Genomic DNA, 18,079 nt, shown 5'->3' on the forward strand with positions numbered 1-18,079 from the left:
TGACGTAAGTAACTGTATTTCTGTATCTGTCTGACAATGGGGGTGTTGGGTGAAAACAGTAAGTTGACTTCAATAGACTTCAAAAGTGATTTGAGCGTGATGCAAATATTGTTATTTGATATCAAGTTTTGTCAATCACTTGATGTTAAACTGTACTTGAATAACTACAAGACCGATGCTATCACAGCTCAGATTTCCTCTCTATGGATCAGTGTGGTCATTTTGAAGAGCGACATACTCACAGACTACAGGAAGCGACATACTCACAGACTACAGGAAGCGACATACTCACAGACTACAGGAAGCGACATACTCACAGACTACAGGAAGCGACATACTCACAGACTACAGGAAGCGACATACTCACAGACTACAGGAAGCGACATACTCACAGACTACAGGAAGCGACATACTTACAGACTACAGGAAGCGACATACAGACTACAGGAAGTGACATACTCACAGACTACAGCAAGTGACATACTGACATACAGACTACAGGGAATTCCTCACATCAACAGTACAAGAAAAGCCATTCAGATATTTCATGAGGTATCAAGACACAGAATCACAGAGTTACAAGATACTGTACAATGAGGAAATAGACACACACACACACCACACACACACACACACACCACACACACACACACACACACACACACACACACACACACACACACACACACACACACACACACACACACACACACACACAGAGGACCAACACAGAGCATGCAGTGTAAGAGTGAGGTCAGAATCCTCATGCACGGTCAGACAGAGATAGAGAGAGGAATTGAGAGGAATTGAAGTGAAGTGAAGGAATTGAAGTGAAGGAATTGAACGCTGGACAGAAAAAGACTATAGGAAAGAAATCCTCCCACAAAGACATATTTATAAAAACCGGGCTTCTGAAGGAGACTAGCAGGGGTCTGATAGAAGGTTAAGGATGGAGGATCTTGAAAGCCACATAATCATACACAGAGCGTTTTTTACTCCAAGGTTCATCCTACCAACAACGGGATGAAAGCTCATGTATTCATTCGTATGAATAACTTGTTTTTAAAACAGAAATGAAAGAGTTTAAGTAGGCTACTTGGAGAAATTAACCCTGTTGAAAACGTACAGTAACTTGCCAGGCAGAAACCCTTCGCCTACATTCACGGCCTGGTGCACACTGGGTAATGGTCATCTATTCAGTTCACTGTATCTTTGAGGATGGAGGAACGTTTTTTTAGATATAACATTTAAAGAGTTCCAAGTTGTTAGGAATTTAGTTGGATCCTGTTCAAAAAGTATGATGCTCACTTTACAGTGTGTACCGGACAGAAACTATTCTCATCGCCTGCATCTGTACAATAACAGACCCAGACTGTGTCTTTCTCAGTCAGTCAATGTAAACGGCTCTTTCTATTCAGTTCATTTCTACCATAACATCAGATCCATTCCCAGAGGACATGGAAAGATAGTCCTAGAGCTGAGAAGAAGACAATACACAACACAATGGCTGCGTCACAAAATGGTACCATATTCCCTAAATAGTGAACTACTTTTGACCAGGGACTGTAGGGGGGGGGGTGCTATTTAGGACTTGGGTAGATTCATCTACTTCAGACATCAGTGACAGGAAACTAGTAATAACTCAAACCAATGACTTTGCTTATCCTTTATGAGGGAGGAGACGAGGAGGAAAAGACAGTCGGAGGAGAGGAGGAGGATGTTGAGGGCAGGAAGAGGTGGAAAATGGATGAGGCAGTAGTACCCAGGAAGTATAGCAGGACAGGAAGTAGCTTCTGGTTTTGGTCAACCTACCATTACCTAGGCTGGCATTGCCAGGTGCAATACCGCCTGCAGTACCATCGGTGGCTATAGTTGCGATGGGGTGGGCAGAGGGATGGGGGCAGTCTATAGTAGCAAGTAAATCATGGATAAAAAAAAAGGCAACAGTGAACACAAATAACATGGTTAAAACCCTGAATAACCAAATATCATGATTAAAAGCCTGAATAACCAAATATCATGGTTAAAACCCTGAATATCATGGTTAAAACCCTGAATAACCAAATATCATGGTTAAAACCCTGAATAACCAAATATCATGGTTAAAACCCTGAATAACCAAATATCATGGTTAAAACCCTGAATGACCAAATATCATGGTTAAAACCCTGAATAACCAAATATCATGGTTAAAAGCCTGAATAACCAAATATCATGGTTAAAACCCTGAATAACCAAATATCATGGTTAAAACCCTGAATAACCAAATATCATGGTTAAAACCCTGAATAACCAAATATCATGGTTAAAACCCTGAATAACCAAATATCATGGTTAAAACCCTGAATAACCAAATATCATGGTTAAAACCCTGAATAACCAAATATCATGGTTAAAACCCTGAATAACCAAATATCATGGTTAAAACCCTGAATAACCAAATATCATGGTTAAAACCCTGAATAACCAAATATCATGGTTAAAACCCTGAATAACCAAATATCATGGTTAAAACCCTGAATAACCAAATATCATGGTTAAAATCCTGAATAACCAAATATCATGGTTAAAACCCTGAATAACCAAATATCATGGTTAAAACCCTGAATAACCAAATATCATGGTTAAAACCCTGAATAACCAAATATCATGGTTAAAACCCTGAATAACCAAATATCATGGTTAAAACCCTGAATAACCAAATATCATGGTTAAAAGCCTGAATAACCAAATATCATGGTTAAAAGCCTGAATAACCAAATATCATGGTTAAAACCCTGAATAACCAAATATCATGGTTAAAACCCTGAATAACCAAATATCATGGTTAAAACCCTGAATAACCAAATATCATGGTTAAAACCCTGAATAACCAAATATCATGGTTAAAAGCCTGAATAACCAAATATCATGGTTAAAACCCTGAATAACCAAATATCATGGTTAAAACCCTGAATAACCAAATATCATGGTTAAAAGCCTGAATAACCAAATATCATGGTTAAAACCCTGAATAACCAAATATCATGGTTAAAACCCTGAATAACCAAATATCATGGTTAAAACCCTGAATAACCAAATATCATGGTTAAAACCCTGAATAACCAAATATCATGGTTAAAACCCTGAATAACCAAATATCATGGTTAAAACCCTGAATAACCAAATATCATGGTTAAAACCCTGAATAACCAAATATCATGGTTAAAACCCTGAATAACCAAATATCATGGTTAAAACCCTGAATAACCAAATATCATGGTTAAAACCCTGAATAACCTAATATCATGGTTAAAATCCTGAATAACCAAATATCATGGTTAAAACCCTGAATAACCAAATATCATGGTTAAAACCCTGAATAACCAAATATCATGGTTAAAAGCCTGAATAACCAAATATCATGGTTAAAACCCTGAATAACCAAATATCATGGTTAAAACCCTGAATAACCAAATATCATGGTTAAAACCCTGAATAACCAAATATCATGGTTAAAACCCTGAATAACCAAATATCATGGTTAAAACCCTGAATAACCAAATATCATGGTTAAAACCCTGAATAACCAAATATCATGGTTAAAAGCCTGAATAACAGTACGATTAGTGTCGTTGCTGCAGTTAATTCACACTAGGATTGCCCAAAAAAATCTTTCCCCAAAAAAATTCCTCCAAACAGGTAATAATGGATAAGTGACCAGATTTCTGCAATCCTAGTTTACACACTGATGTTTAAAACTGAGAGTGTTGGAGGAATGGTACCATACAGGCATTACAAAGAGAGGAAGGTTTGACCAATTTCTTGAACGAAAAAAAAAACAAACCAGTGAAGAGAAAAAAAAAACACAGGCTAAAACCCCTATCTGTCAGGAGGTTATCTACTGTACATCTAGTGTGGTTATATCAATACCTAATCAATACCTAATCAATACCTAATCAATGTGTATTCCAGGGCTAATCAATCAATACGATCAATCAATCTCAACCATGTTATTATTCATGTCGTGTCATTGAGCAGGAAAATAAATCCCAAAACACAGCAATGTGATTGGAACAGAACATAATGTGGTTCAACTGGTTCAATGTCATTCCATCACTGCAACAACAATGGCTACAAGACATCCAGACTACTGGTAGAGGAAGAAAACACCATCTGTTACATACTCAGGGGTGGAATTGGAGGCAATTGCTTTAAGAACACAGTTCACAAAAAATGTAATTATATTTTACGTGTTGGGAATTACGTTTTGAATGATGTTTAAACTCTTAGGATTTTACACCGGGAGTCGACATTATTTTTTATTCCAATGCCACCCTTGTGTATAATGTACACTTCACATGCAACGTTTCCTTCACAGGAGGGTAGAAGATGCATTACATTAGTAGAATCTTCCGGTCTGTTTCTGCATCCCAAAACGCACCCTATTCCCTATGTAGTGCACTACTTTTGACCAGAGCCCTATGGGGCCCATAGGGGATAGGGTGCCATTTGGGACTCAGTTCCTCTTCATTCTATTCAATCTCTTTAAAGTCTGTCTGGGGTGAATTGGTGAATGTTAAATCATTCCTTGTGAAGTTACTATTACTATTTAACTCAGCAGATCTCTTTAGTGAATTTAACCAATCACAGGCAGTGATTAGGTTGATTTAACCAATCACAGGCTTGGATCATGTTGATTTAACCAATCACAGGCTTGGATCATGTTGATTTAACCAATCGCAGGCTTGGATCATGTTGATGTAACCAATCACAGGCTTTGATCATGTTGATTTAACCAATCACAGGCTTTGATCATGTTGATTTAACCAATCACAGGCGTCGATCATGTTGATGTAAACCAATCACAGGCTTTGATCATGTTGATGTAACCAATCACAGGCTTTGATCATGTTGATTTAACCAATCACAGGCGTGGATCATGTTGATGTAAACCAATCACAGGCTTTGATCATGTTGATTTAACCAATCACAGGCTTGGATGTGGGACATTTGAAACTGTATTGGGGACGGTGGGGGAAACATGGATGAGATGGGGTTTTCTTTCATCCTTTTAAAAGATGCAGTAATGTGTATGGGTCTGCTCCTGGGAGACTGAAGCCCGGTTGGTTACTGTTGATTAGGGACAGGGAAGGGGTTGGGGTAGTTCAGTAGGGTAGTTAGGGGGGGGGTTCAGTGTTGGTCCTGGTGGGTATTGGGTACAGGGGGACTGAGGAATGGGACGAGGGTCACAAAGAGAGATACTCTACCTGTGTTTTGTTGGCCATCCTCCACTGCCTCACCTGTGTGTTGGTTTATAGAACCATAGATAACAAGAGAGTAAGGAGAGGAGATGGACCCAGAGCTTAGAGTACAGCTGGCCACTTCCCACAGCAGGCCACACCGACAGCAGGCCACACCGACAGCAGGCCACACCGACAGCAGCCAGTAGGCATATCATATACATAGGTCATTGTGTTTGGAGTTATTGTTAAGACAGAGTTCTTTTAGAGTAGTATCACCTTCCCCAGGAGATTCAAACCTGTCCAAGATGGACACTTTACCTCTACCAGGAAGTGCCTTTCATCAGTCAATAGTTGGAGCAGTTTAAGTACCTAATAATCTGATGATAATAATAATAATACTATTAATGATAATAATACTAATGACAGATATAATACTAATGATAATCTGATAATAATAATGACATTAATCCAAATATTGATATTAATAAGAATAATTATAATAAGAATACAAATAATTATATTAATAATAACAATGATATTAATAATAGTAATGATATTAATATTAATAATAATAATAATAGCATAATTAACAATAATAATAATAATATAAATATTCCTAAAATTAAGTATATAAATATTAATAATAATAATGATATTAATAATAATAATAATATTCATAATAATAAAAATGACATTAATGATAATATAACAATAATAATATATATTAATAATAATAATGATATTAATAATAATAATAATATTCATAATAATAAAAATGACATTAATAATAATATCAACAATACTACTATTTATATCAATAATAATATTGATAATAATATTATTAATAATAATAATAATTATATCAATACTAATTATATTAATAATAATATTCATAATAATAAAATAATTAATGATAATAATATTATATTAATAATAATAATGATATTAATAATAATAATAATATTCATAATAATAATACATTAATAATAATATCAACAATATATATTTATATCAATAATAATATTGATAATAATAAATAATAAATAATTATATTAATAATAATATTCATAATAATAAAAATGACATTAATGATAATATTGACAATAATAATATTTATATTAATAATAATAATGATATTGATAATAATATGAATAATAATTATATCAATACTAATGATATTAATAATAATAATAATAATAATTATTATATTAATAATAAAAGGAAGTGGCACCAAGGAAAGGAAGGGAGAAGGAGGGAGGGAGAGACATACCTTTCTTCTCCTTCTTCTCCTCCTCCACTGGTTCTCCGGCCCCCAGCAGTGTAAAGATGATGCCAGTCTGAGAGTTGACCCCCACAGCTGTTACCAGCATCCTGCCGGAACCCTCCATCACATGGGTACCTGTAGACACACACACACACACACACACACACACACACACACACACACACACACACACACACACACACACACACACACACACACACACACACACACACACACACACACACACACACACACACACACACACACACACACAGGGAGATTATGAAACAGAGGGAATTATTATATCCTACATCAATGTATGATTGGCTGTCAAAGAGAAAAGAAAACTGTATACCACACCAACACACACTCATAGACACACATTTACACAAGGATAACCAGCTATGGACATGAAGAGAGTAATTACATGATAGAGTTGACAGAAAGAGAGAGAGACAGAGAGACAGAGTTACAGGAGAGAGAGAGAGAGGTAAGGTAGAGTTACAGAGCTCACTCTCTCTCTCTCTTTCTGAAAGAGAGAGAGAGAGTTACAGAGAGAGAGAGAGAGAGAGAGAGAAAGAGAGTTACAGAGAGAGAGAGAGACAGAGACACAGAGAGAGAGTTCCAGCGAGTGAGAGAGAGAGAGAGAAAGAGAGAGTTACAGAGAGAGAGAGACAGTTACAGAGAGAGACAGAGACACAGAGAGAGAGTTACAGCGAGTGAGAGAGAGAGAGAGAGAGAGAGAGAGCGTTACAGAGAGAGAGAGAAAGAGAGAGAAAGACAGTTACAGAGAGACAGAGTCACAGAGAGAGAGTTACAGTGAGAGAGAGAGCGAGAGACAGAGACCGAAACACAGAGAGAGAGAGTTACAGCGAGAGAGAGAGAGATTATCCATTTCCAGTATATACACATCATTCCTCAATCTATTTCTCACTATGAAAGTCATTACAGAGAACAATGCATATCAAGACACTGCATGCTTCTAATGTTTTTCTCTATTGAAATTCAAATGAGAATGAACATCCCAGTTCTACCATTGAGGAGATGTCATCCTGTTGTGACTGGAATAATAGATTAGATACATAATACAATGGCTCTCCACACGCTGCCTGGTAGCATGGTATACTATACAGGCCTGGTGTCTATTTTACCATACTGCCTGGTAGCATGTATACTATACAGGCCTGGTGTCTATTTTACCATACTGCCTGGTAGCATGGTAAACTATACAGGCCTGATGTCTTTATTACCATTCTGTGTGGTAGCATGGTATACTATACAGGCCTGGTGTCTATTTTACCATACTGCCTGGTAGCATGTATAGTATACAGGCCTGGTGTCTATATTACCATACTGCCTGGTAGCATGGTATACTATACAGGCCTGGTGTCTATTTTACCATACTGCCTGGTAGCATGTATACTATACAGGTCTGGTGTCTATTTTACCGTACTGCCTGGTAGCATGGTATACTATACAGGCCTGGTGTCTATTTTACAATACTGCCTGGTAGCATGGTAAACTATACAGGCCTGGTGTCTATATTACCATACTGCCTGGTAGCATGGTAAACTATACAGGCCTGGTGTCTATATTACCATACTGCCTGGTAGCATGGTAAACTATACAGGCCTGGTGTCTATTTTACAATACTGCCTGGTAGCATGGTATACTATACAGGCCTGGTGTTTATTTTACTATACAGGCCTGGTGTCTATTTTACTATACAGGCATGGTGTCTATTTTCCTATACAGGCCTGGTGTCTATTTTACCATACTGCCTGGTAGCATGTATACTATACAGGTCTGGTGTCTATTTTACCATACTGCCTGGTAGCATGGTATACTATACAGGCCTGGTGTCTATATTTACCAATGTCCTGTCACTATTCATCAGTTTATGGACAACCCAGAACAGCACAGCACGTATGGTACTATACGTGCCTGGGTGCAGTGCTTGCTTGTGGTATGAGTGCACGTGTGTGTGTGTGTGCGTGTTTATGTGTGTGTTAGTTTGTGTGTGTCACTGACCAGACAGCAGCATGGGGTCCTTATCAGTGTCTTTCTTGACGTGATCAGACTCTCCTGTTAGTGAACTCTCATCTATCTTCAGATCGTTCCCTTGTATCAACACTCCATCCGCTGGAAGCAGGTCACCTGAAACACAACAACTCTTTAACAACCAAAAAGCTGTTTAAGATGGTTTTTGTTGTCACGTACACAAACATCTTGTTTTATAGAGTAAGGCAGACATTTTTTTTTTCTTCCATTTTCACCAAATGTTACATTTTGAAGTTGCTCCAACCTCAAATTTTGAGGTATTTGAGGACGGATCGTTAAAATGTCGCATTTACCAAAATTGTTTGCCTATTACTGGGATTGAACACGTGAGCCGGAGTTTGCTGATTAAGCCCATCTGATCGTCCGCAACACCCTAGCAAAACCCAACCCTATTGGATGTTAATAACACTCACTACGCCCCTAGTGGCTACGTCTTGTACTCAGGCACACAGCTCCTTAATTTTTATTTATTTTATTTATTTCACCTTTATTTAACCAGGTTAGGCTAGTTGAAAACAAGTTCTCATTTACAACTGCGACCTGGCCAAGATAAAGCAAAGCAGTTCGACACATACAACAACAACAGAGTTACACATGGAATAAACAAAACATACAGTCAATAATACAGTAGAAAATAAGTCTATATACAATGTGAGCAAATGAGGTGAGATAAGGGAGGTAAAGGCAATAAAAAGGCCATGGTGGCAAAGTAAATACAATATAGCAAGTAAAACACTGGAATGGTAGATTTGTAGTGGAAGAAAGTGCAAAGTAGAAATAGAAATAATGGGGTGCAAAGGAGCAAAATAAATAAATAAATACAGTAGGGGAAGAGGTAGTTGTTTGGGCTAAATTATAGATGGGCTATGTACAGGTGCAGTGATCTGTGAGCTGCTCTGACAGCTGGTGCTTAAAGCTAGTGAGGGAGATAAGTGTTTCCAGCTTCATGAGTTATAGGCGGAGAGAAACAACTCTATGGTTAAGGGATTCATTCCGACTGGGTTAAAGGTTAAGGTTTGGGATGAGAAAACAACTACGGTTAATTTCAGGCATTAAATTCAGATTGGTTAAATTAAGGATTAAGGTTTGGGATAGGGTTAATTATCTTCAGGCGTTCATTTCGATTGGTTAAGGATTAAGGTTTGGGATATGGTTCATTAACTGGCTCAGAACAGGGCAGCACGGCTGGCCCTTGGATGTACACAGAGAGCTAACTTTAATGATATGCATGTCAATCTCTCCTGGCTCAAAGTGGAGGAGAGATTGACTTCATCACTACTTGTTTTTTGTAAGAGGTGTTGACAAGATGAATGCACTGTGCTGTCTGTTTAAACTATTACATAGCACACAGCTCAGACAACCCAAGTCCAGAACAGTCTAGGGACGGTGCACATGACACTAAGGAACTCTATTCCACATCAAGAAAAACAGATAAAAATACACCTTATGGAACAGCGGGGACTGTGAAGAGACACACACACACACACACACACACACACACACACACACACACACACACACACACACACACACACACACACACACACACACACACAGACACACACACACACACACACACACACACACACACACACACACACACACACACACACACACACACACACACACACAGACACACACAGACACACACACACACACAGACACACACACACACACACACATAGAAAACACGTTGTATGGTGGTATTATACATGTTGTATTGTAGGTGGTGGTATTATACATGTTGTATTGTAGTGGTGGTATTATACATGTTGTATTGTAGTAGTGGTGGTATTATACATGTTGTATTGTAGTGGTGGTGGTATTATACATGTTGTATTGTAGTGGTGGTATTATACATGTTGTATTGTGGTGGTGGTATTATACATGTTGTATTGTAGTGGTGGTGGTATTATACATGTTGTATTGTGGTGGTGGTATTATACATGTTGTATTGTAGTGGTGGTATTATACATGTTGTATTGTAGTGGTGGTATTATACATGTTGTATTGTAGTGGTGGTATTATACATGTTGTATTGTAGTGGTGGTATTATACATGTTGTATTGTAGTGGTGGTATTATACATGTTGTATTGTAGTGGTGGTATTATACATGTTGTATTGTAGTGGTGGTATTATACATGTTGTATTGTAGTGGTGGTATTATACATGTTGTATTGTGGTGGTGGTATTATACATGTTGTATTGTAGTGGTGGTATTATACATGTTGTATTGTAGTGGTGGTATTATACATGTTGTATTGTAGTGGTGGTATTAAACATGGTGTATTGTAGTGGTGGTGGTATTATACATGTTGTATTGTAGTGGTAGTATTATACATGTTGTATTGTAGTGGTGGTATTATACATGTTGTATTGTAGTGGTGGTGGTATTATACATGTTGTATTGTAGTGGTGGTATTATACATGTTGTATTGTAGTGGTGGTATTATACATGTTGTATTGTAGTGGTGGTGGTATTATACATGTTGTATTGTAGTGGTGGTATTATACATGTTGTATTGTAGTGGTGGTATTATACATGTTGTATTGTAGTGGTGGTATTATACATGTTGTATTGTAGTAGTGGTATTATACATGTTGTATTGTACTGGTGGTATTATACATGTTGTATTGTAGTGGTGGTGGTATACATGTTGTATTGTAGTGGTGGTATTATACATGTTGTATTGTAGTGGTGGTGGTATTATACATGTTGTATTGTAGTGGTGGTGGTATTATACATGTTGTATTGTAGTGGTGGTATTATACATGTTGTATTGTAGTGGTGGTGGTATTATACATGTTGTATTGTAGTGGTGGTATTATACATGTTGTATTGTAGTGGTGGTATTATACATGTTGTATTGTAGTGGTGGTATTATACATGTTGTATTGTAGTGGTGGTATTATACATGTTGTATTGTAGTGGTGGTATTATACATGTTGTATTGTAGTGGTGGTGGTATTATACATGTTGTATTGTAGTGGTGGTATTATACATGTTGTATTGTAGTGGTGGTATTATACATGTTGTATTGTAGTGGTGGTATTATACATGTTGTATTGTAGTGGTGGTGGTATTATACATGTTGTATTGTAGTGGTGGTATTATACATGTTGTATTGTGGTGGTGGTATTATACATGTTGTATTGTAGTGGTGGTATTATACATGTTGTATTGTAGTGGTGGTAGTATACATGTTGTATTGTAGTAGTGGTGGTATTATACATGTTGTATTGTAGTGGTGGTATTATACATGTTGTATTGTAGTGGTGGTGGTATTATACATGTTGTATTGTACTGGTGGTATTATACATGTTGTATTGTAGTGGTGGTATTATACATGTTGTATTGTAGTGGTGGTATTATACATGTTGTATTGTAGTGGTGGTGGTATTATACATGTTGTATTGTAGTGGTGGTATTATACATGTTGTATTGTGGTGGTGGTATTATACATGTTGTATTGTAGTGGTGGTATTATACATGTTGTATTGTAGTGGTGGTAGTATACATGTTGTATTGTAGTAGTGGTGGTATTATACATGTTGTATTGTAGTGGTGGTATTATACATGTTGTATTGTAGTGGTGGTGGTATTATACATGTTGTATTGTAGTGGTGGTATTATACATGTTGTATTGTAGTGGTGGTGGTATACATGTTGTATTGTAGTGGTGGTATTATACATGTTGTATTGTGGTGGTGGTATTATACATGTTGTATTGTAGTGGTGGTATTATACATGTTGTATTGTAGTGGTGGTATTATACATGTTGTATTGTAGTGGTGGTATTAAACATGTTGTATTGTAGTGGTGGTATTAAACATGTTGTATTGTAGTGGTGGTATTATACATGTTGTATTGTAGTGGTAGTATTATACATGTTGTATTGTAGTGGTGGTATTATACATGTTGTATTGTAGTGGTGGTATTATACATGTTGTATTGTAGTGGTGGTATTATACATGTTGTATTGTAGTGGTGGTATTATACATGTTGTATTGTAGTGGTGGTATTATACATGTTGTATTGTAGTGGTGGTATTATACATGTTGTATTGTAGTGGTGGTATTATACATGTTGTATTGTAGTGGTGGTATTATACATGTTGTATTGTAGTGGTGGTATTATACATGTTGTATTGTAGTGGTGGTATTATACATGTTGTATTGTAGTGGTAGTATTATACATGTTGTATTGTAGTGGTGGTATTATACATGTTGTATTGTAGTGGTGGTATTATACATGTTGTATTGTAGTGGTGGTAGTATACATGTTGTATTGTAGTGGTGGTGGTATTATACATGTTGTATTGTGGTGGTGGTGGTATTATACATGTTGTATTGTAGTGGTAGTATTATACATGTTGTATTGTAGTGGTGGTATTATACATGTTGTATTGTAGTGGTGGTATTATACATGTTGTATTGTAGTAGTGGTGGTATTATACATGTTGTATTGTAGTGGTGGTATTATACATGTTGTATTGTAGTGGTGGTATTATACATGTTGTATTGTAGTGGTGGTATTATACATGTTGTATTGTAGTGGTGGTGGTATTATACATGTTGTATTGTAGTGGTGGTATTATACATGTTGTATTGTAGTGGTGGTATTATACATGTTGTATTGTAGTGGTGGTATTATACATGTTGTATTGTAGTGGTGGTATTATACATGTTGTATTGTAGTGGTGGTAGTATACATGTTGTATTGTAGTGGTGGTAGTATACATGTTGTATTGTAGTGGTGGTGGTATTATACATGTTGTATTGTAGTGGTGGTGGTATTATACATGTTGTATTGTAGTGGTGGTATTATACATGTTGTATTGTAGTAGTGGTGGTATTATACATGTTGTATTGTAGTGGTGGTATTATACATGTTGTATTGTAGTAGTGGTGGTATTATACATGTTGTATTGTAGTGGTGGTATTATACATGTTGTATTGTAGTGGTGGTGGTATTATACATGTTGTATTGTAGTGGTGGTATTATACATGTTGTATTGTAGTGGTGGTATTATACATGTTGTATTGTAGTGGTGGTGGTATTATACATGTTGTATTGTAGTGGTGGTGGTATTATACATGTTGTATTGTAGTGGTGGTATTATACATGTTGTATTGTAGTAGTGGTGGTATTATACATGTTGTATTGTAGTGGTGGTAGTATACATGTTGTATTGTAGTGGTGGTGGTATTATACATGTTGTATTGTAGTGGTGGTATTATACATGTTGTATTGTAGTGGTGGTATTATACATGTTGTATTGTAGTGGTAGTATTATACATGTTGTATTGTAGTGGTGGTGGTATTATACATGTTGTATTGTAGTGGTGGTATTATACATGTTGTATTGTAGTGGTGGTATTATACATGTTGTATTGTAGTAGTGGTGGTATTATACATGTTGTATTGTAGTGGTGGTATTATACATGTTGTATTGTAGTAGTGGTGGTATTATACATGTTGTATTGTAGTGGTGGTATTATACATGTTGTATTGTAGTGGTGGTATTATACATGTTGTATTGTAGTGGTGGTATTATACATGTTGTATTGTAGTGGTGGTAGTATACATGTTGTATTGTAGTGGTGGTATTATACATGTTGTATTGTAGTGGTGGTATTATACATGTTGTATTGTAGTGGTGGTATTATACATGTTGTATTGTAGTGGTAGTATTATACATGTTGTATTGTAGTGGTGGTATTATACATGTTGTATTGTGGTGGTGGTATTATACATGTTGTATTGTAGTGGTGGTGGTATTATACATGTTGTATTGTAGTGGTGGTATTATACATGTTGTATTGTAGTAGTGGTGGTATTATACATGTTGTATTGTAGTGGTGGTATTATACATGTTGTATTGTAGTGGTGGTATTATACATGTTGTATTGTAGTGGTGGTATTATACATGTTGTATTGTAGTGGTGGTATTATACATGTTGTATTGTAGTGGTGGTATTATACATGTTGTATTGTAGTGGTGGTATTATACATGTTGTATTGTAGTGGTGGTATTATACATGTTGTATTGTAGTGGTGGTAGTATACATGTTGTATTGTAGTGGTGGTAGTATACATGTTGTATTGTAGTGGTGGTGGTATTATACATGTTGTATTGTAGTGGTGGTGGTATTATACATGTTGTATTGTAGTGGTGGTGGTATTATACATGTTGTATTGTAGTGGTGGTATTATACATGTTGTATTGTAGTGGTGGTATTATACATGTTGTATTGTAGTGGTGGTATTATACATGTTGTATTGTAGTAGTGGTGGTATTATACATGTTGTATTGTAGTGGTGGTATTATACATGTTGTATTGTAGTAGTGGTGGTATTATACATGTTGTATTGTAGTGGTGGTATTATACATGTTGTATTGTAGTGGTGGTGGTATTATACATGTTGTATTGTAGTGGTGGTATTATACATGTTGTATTGTAGTGGTGGTATTATACATGTTGTATTGTAGTGGTGGTGGTATTATACATGTTGTATTGTAGTGGTGGTGGTATTATACATGTTGTATTGTAGTGGTGGTATTATACATGTTGTATTGTAGTAGTGGTGGTATTATACATGTTGTATTGTAGTGGTGGTAGTATACATGTTGTATTGTAGTGGTGGTGGTATTATACATGTTGTATTGTAGTGGTGGTATTATACATGTTGTATTGTAGTGGTGGTGGTATTATACATGTTGTATTGTAGTGGTGGTATTATACATGTTGTATTGTAGTGGTGGTGGTATTATACATGTTGTATTGTAGTGGTGGTATTATACATGTTGTATTGTAGTGGTGGTGGTATTATACATGTTGTATTGTAGTGGTGGTATTATACATGTTGTATTGTAGTGGTGGTATTATACATGTTGTATTGTAGTGGTGGTATTATACATGTTGTATTGTAGTAGTGGTGGTATTATACATGTTGTATTGTAGTGGTGGTATTATACATGTTGTATTGTAGTAGTGGTGGTATTATACATGTTGTATTGTAGTGGTGGTATTATACATGTTGTATTGTAGTGGTGGTATTATACATGTTGTATTGTAGTGGTGGTATTATACATGTTGTATTGTAGTGGTGGTATTATACATGTTGTATTGTAGTGGTGGTATTATACATGTTGTATTGTAGTGGTGGTATTATACATGTTGTATTGTAGTGGTGGTATTATACATGTTGTATTGTAGTGGTGGTGGTATTATACATGTTGTATTGTAGTGGTGGTATTATACATGTTGTATTGTAGTAGTGGTGGTATTATACATGTTGTATTGTAGTGGTGGTATTATACATGTTGTATTGTAGTGGTGGTATTATACATGTTGTATTGTAGTGGTGGTATTATACATGTTGTATTGTATGTGGTGGTATTATACATGTTGTATTGTAGTGGTGGTATTATACATGTTGTATTGTAGTGGTGGTATTATACATGTTGTATTGTAGTGGTGGTATTATACATGTTGTATTGTAGTGGTGGTATTATACATGTTGTATTGTAGTGGTGGTGGTATTATACATGTTGTATTGTGGTGGTGGTATTATACATGTTGTATTGTAGTGGTGGTATTATACATGTTGTATTGTAGTGGTGGTATTATACATGTTGTATTGTAGTGGTGGTATTATACATGTTGTATTGTAGATATGTAGTGGTGGTATTATACATGTTGTATTGTAGATATATAGTGGTGGTATTATACATGTTGTATTGTAGTGGTAGAGTAGCCGCTGCCTTGGTAGGAACTAATGGGATCCATAATAAACACCAGGAAGAGTAACTGCTGCCTTGGCAGGAACTAACGGGGATCCATAATAAACCCCAGTAAGAGTAGCTGCTGCCTTGGCAGGAACTAATGGGGATCCATAATAAACCCCAGGAAGAGTAGCTGCTGCCTTGGCAGGAAGTAATGGGGATTATTAATAAACTCCAGGAAGAGTAGCTGCTGCCTTGGCAGGAACTAATGGGGATCCATAATAAACCCCAGGAAGAGTAGCTGCTGCCTTGACAGGAACTAACGGGGATCCATAATAAACCCCAGGAAGAGTAGCTGCCTCCTTGGCAGGAACTAATGGGGATTCATAATAAACCCCAGGAAGAGCAGCTGCTGCCTTGGCAGGAACTAATGGGGATCCATAATAAACCCCAGGAAGAGTAGCTGCTGCCTTGGCAGGAACTAATGGGGATCCATAATAAACCCCAGGAAGAGTAGCTGCTCCCTTAGCAGGAACTAATGGGGATCCTTAATAAACCCCAGGAAGAGTAGCTGCTCCCTTAGCAGGAACTAATGGGGATCCTTAATAAAATACAAATACAAAACTTCAAGCATTAATTCTGATTGTTTAAATTAAGGATTGTGGTTTGGGATGAGGATAAAACAGGAAGTTTAGCCATTAAGAGCCGCCTTGCTAACTCATTGTGGTTTGGGATGAGGATAAAACAGGAAGTTTAGCCATTAAGAGTCGCCTTGCTAACTCATTGTGGTTTGGGATGAGGATAAAACAGGAAGTTTAGCCATTAAGACTCATTGTGGACAGAAGGCGCGTGGTATGAAGGCGTCTGCATGCTTCCAGCAGAAACAGTTTGGAAGAGTTTTTATATATTATGACTACATTTTGTGTGGTTTTTGTTCGTTTTGGACTTCGGTGAGTTTTTTTCCTCGGCTGTTTGGACACATAACATTTTTTTTTGACGAGGGAATCCTGGGCTCCCGAGTGGCGCAGCGGTCTAAGGCACTACATCTCAGTGCAAGAGGCATCACTACAGTCGCTGGTTTGATTCCAGGCTGAATCACATCCGGCCGTGATTTGGTGTCCCATAAGGCAGCGCACAATTGGCCCAGCATTGATGGCCACAATTGGCCCAGCATTGTCCGGGGTTTGGCCAGGGTAGGCCATCAATGTAAATAAGAATTTGTTCTTAACTGACTTGCTTAGTTAAATAAAGGTTCTAGAATGAAGGTTCTAGAATGAAGGTTAAATAAATAAATAATAATAATAACAAATCCAAAGTTGGTATTCTACACCTTTTTCATCAGTGATTGGTCAACAGTAGGTATTATTCAAGTCTTTGTGGTCATTCAATGAGAGACAATGCTTTTTTTTTCTCAACCTCATTTTTCAAGCGAAAGTTTATGTTAAGGAAGTATGCGAGCACACTTGTTCAATCTGCCAAGCCGAGTTTAGTTTAGCACCAGCCGAACTGAAGCATGTTGAAGCCTTAACCATAGACTCCAGGCTCCCAGCATTGACCTCCTTATTTTTGCCCCTTGTGGATGTAATTAGTTTAACCGTCCAGTTTGAGTGTTTTATTTATTTTTTTGCATCTCATTTGTCGCTAGCTGCAGCGGAATGAAAAGAGGAGCGACTCAGGGATGTGTGTGCTTTGGGGACCTTTAACAGAATGCGACTGGCAGAACGGGTGTTGTATGTGGAGGATGAGGGCTGCAGTAGATATCTCAGATAGGGGGGAGTGAGGCCTAAGAGGGTTTTAT

General features: G+C 36.8%; 1 protein-coding gene across 14 annotated transcripts in view; it reads right to left on the reverse strand.

Annotated features, from left to right (window-relative positions):
- LOC106566233 (plasma membrane calcium-transporting ATPase 2) overlaps positions 1-18,079 on the reverse strand; it is a 222,253-nt gene that overhangs the window by 82,882 nt on the left and 121,292 nt on the right. For 6 of the 14 annotated variants that reach the window (XM_014134110.2, XM_014134111.2, XM_045691979.1 and 3 more), the window contains exons 5-8: positions 8,521-8,646; positions 6,496-6,624; positions 5,250-5,282; positions 1,813-1,905 (exon numbers count right to left, since the gene is read on the reverse strand). In XM_014134110.2, the coding sequence (XP_013989585.1) occupies positions 1,813-1,905; positions 5,250-5,282; positions 6,496-6,624; positions 8,521-8,646 (381 nt within the window). The remainder of the gene's footprint in view (positions 1-1,812; positions 1,906-5,249; positions 5,283-6,495; positions 6,625-8,520; positions 8,647-18,079) is intronic. The other 8 variants (XM_045691977.1, XM_014134115.2, XM_045691982.1 and 5 more) reach the window with 3 other exon arrangements.

The sequence above is a fragment of the Salmo salar genome, chromosome ssa12, assembly GCF_905237065.1.
Source record: "Salmo salar chromosome ssa12, Ssal_v3.1, whole genome shotgun sequence".
Lineage (NCBI taxonomy): Eukaryota > Metazoa > Chordata > Actinopteri > Salmoniformes > Salmonidae > Salmo > Salmo salar.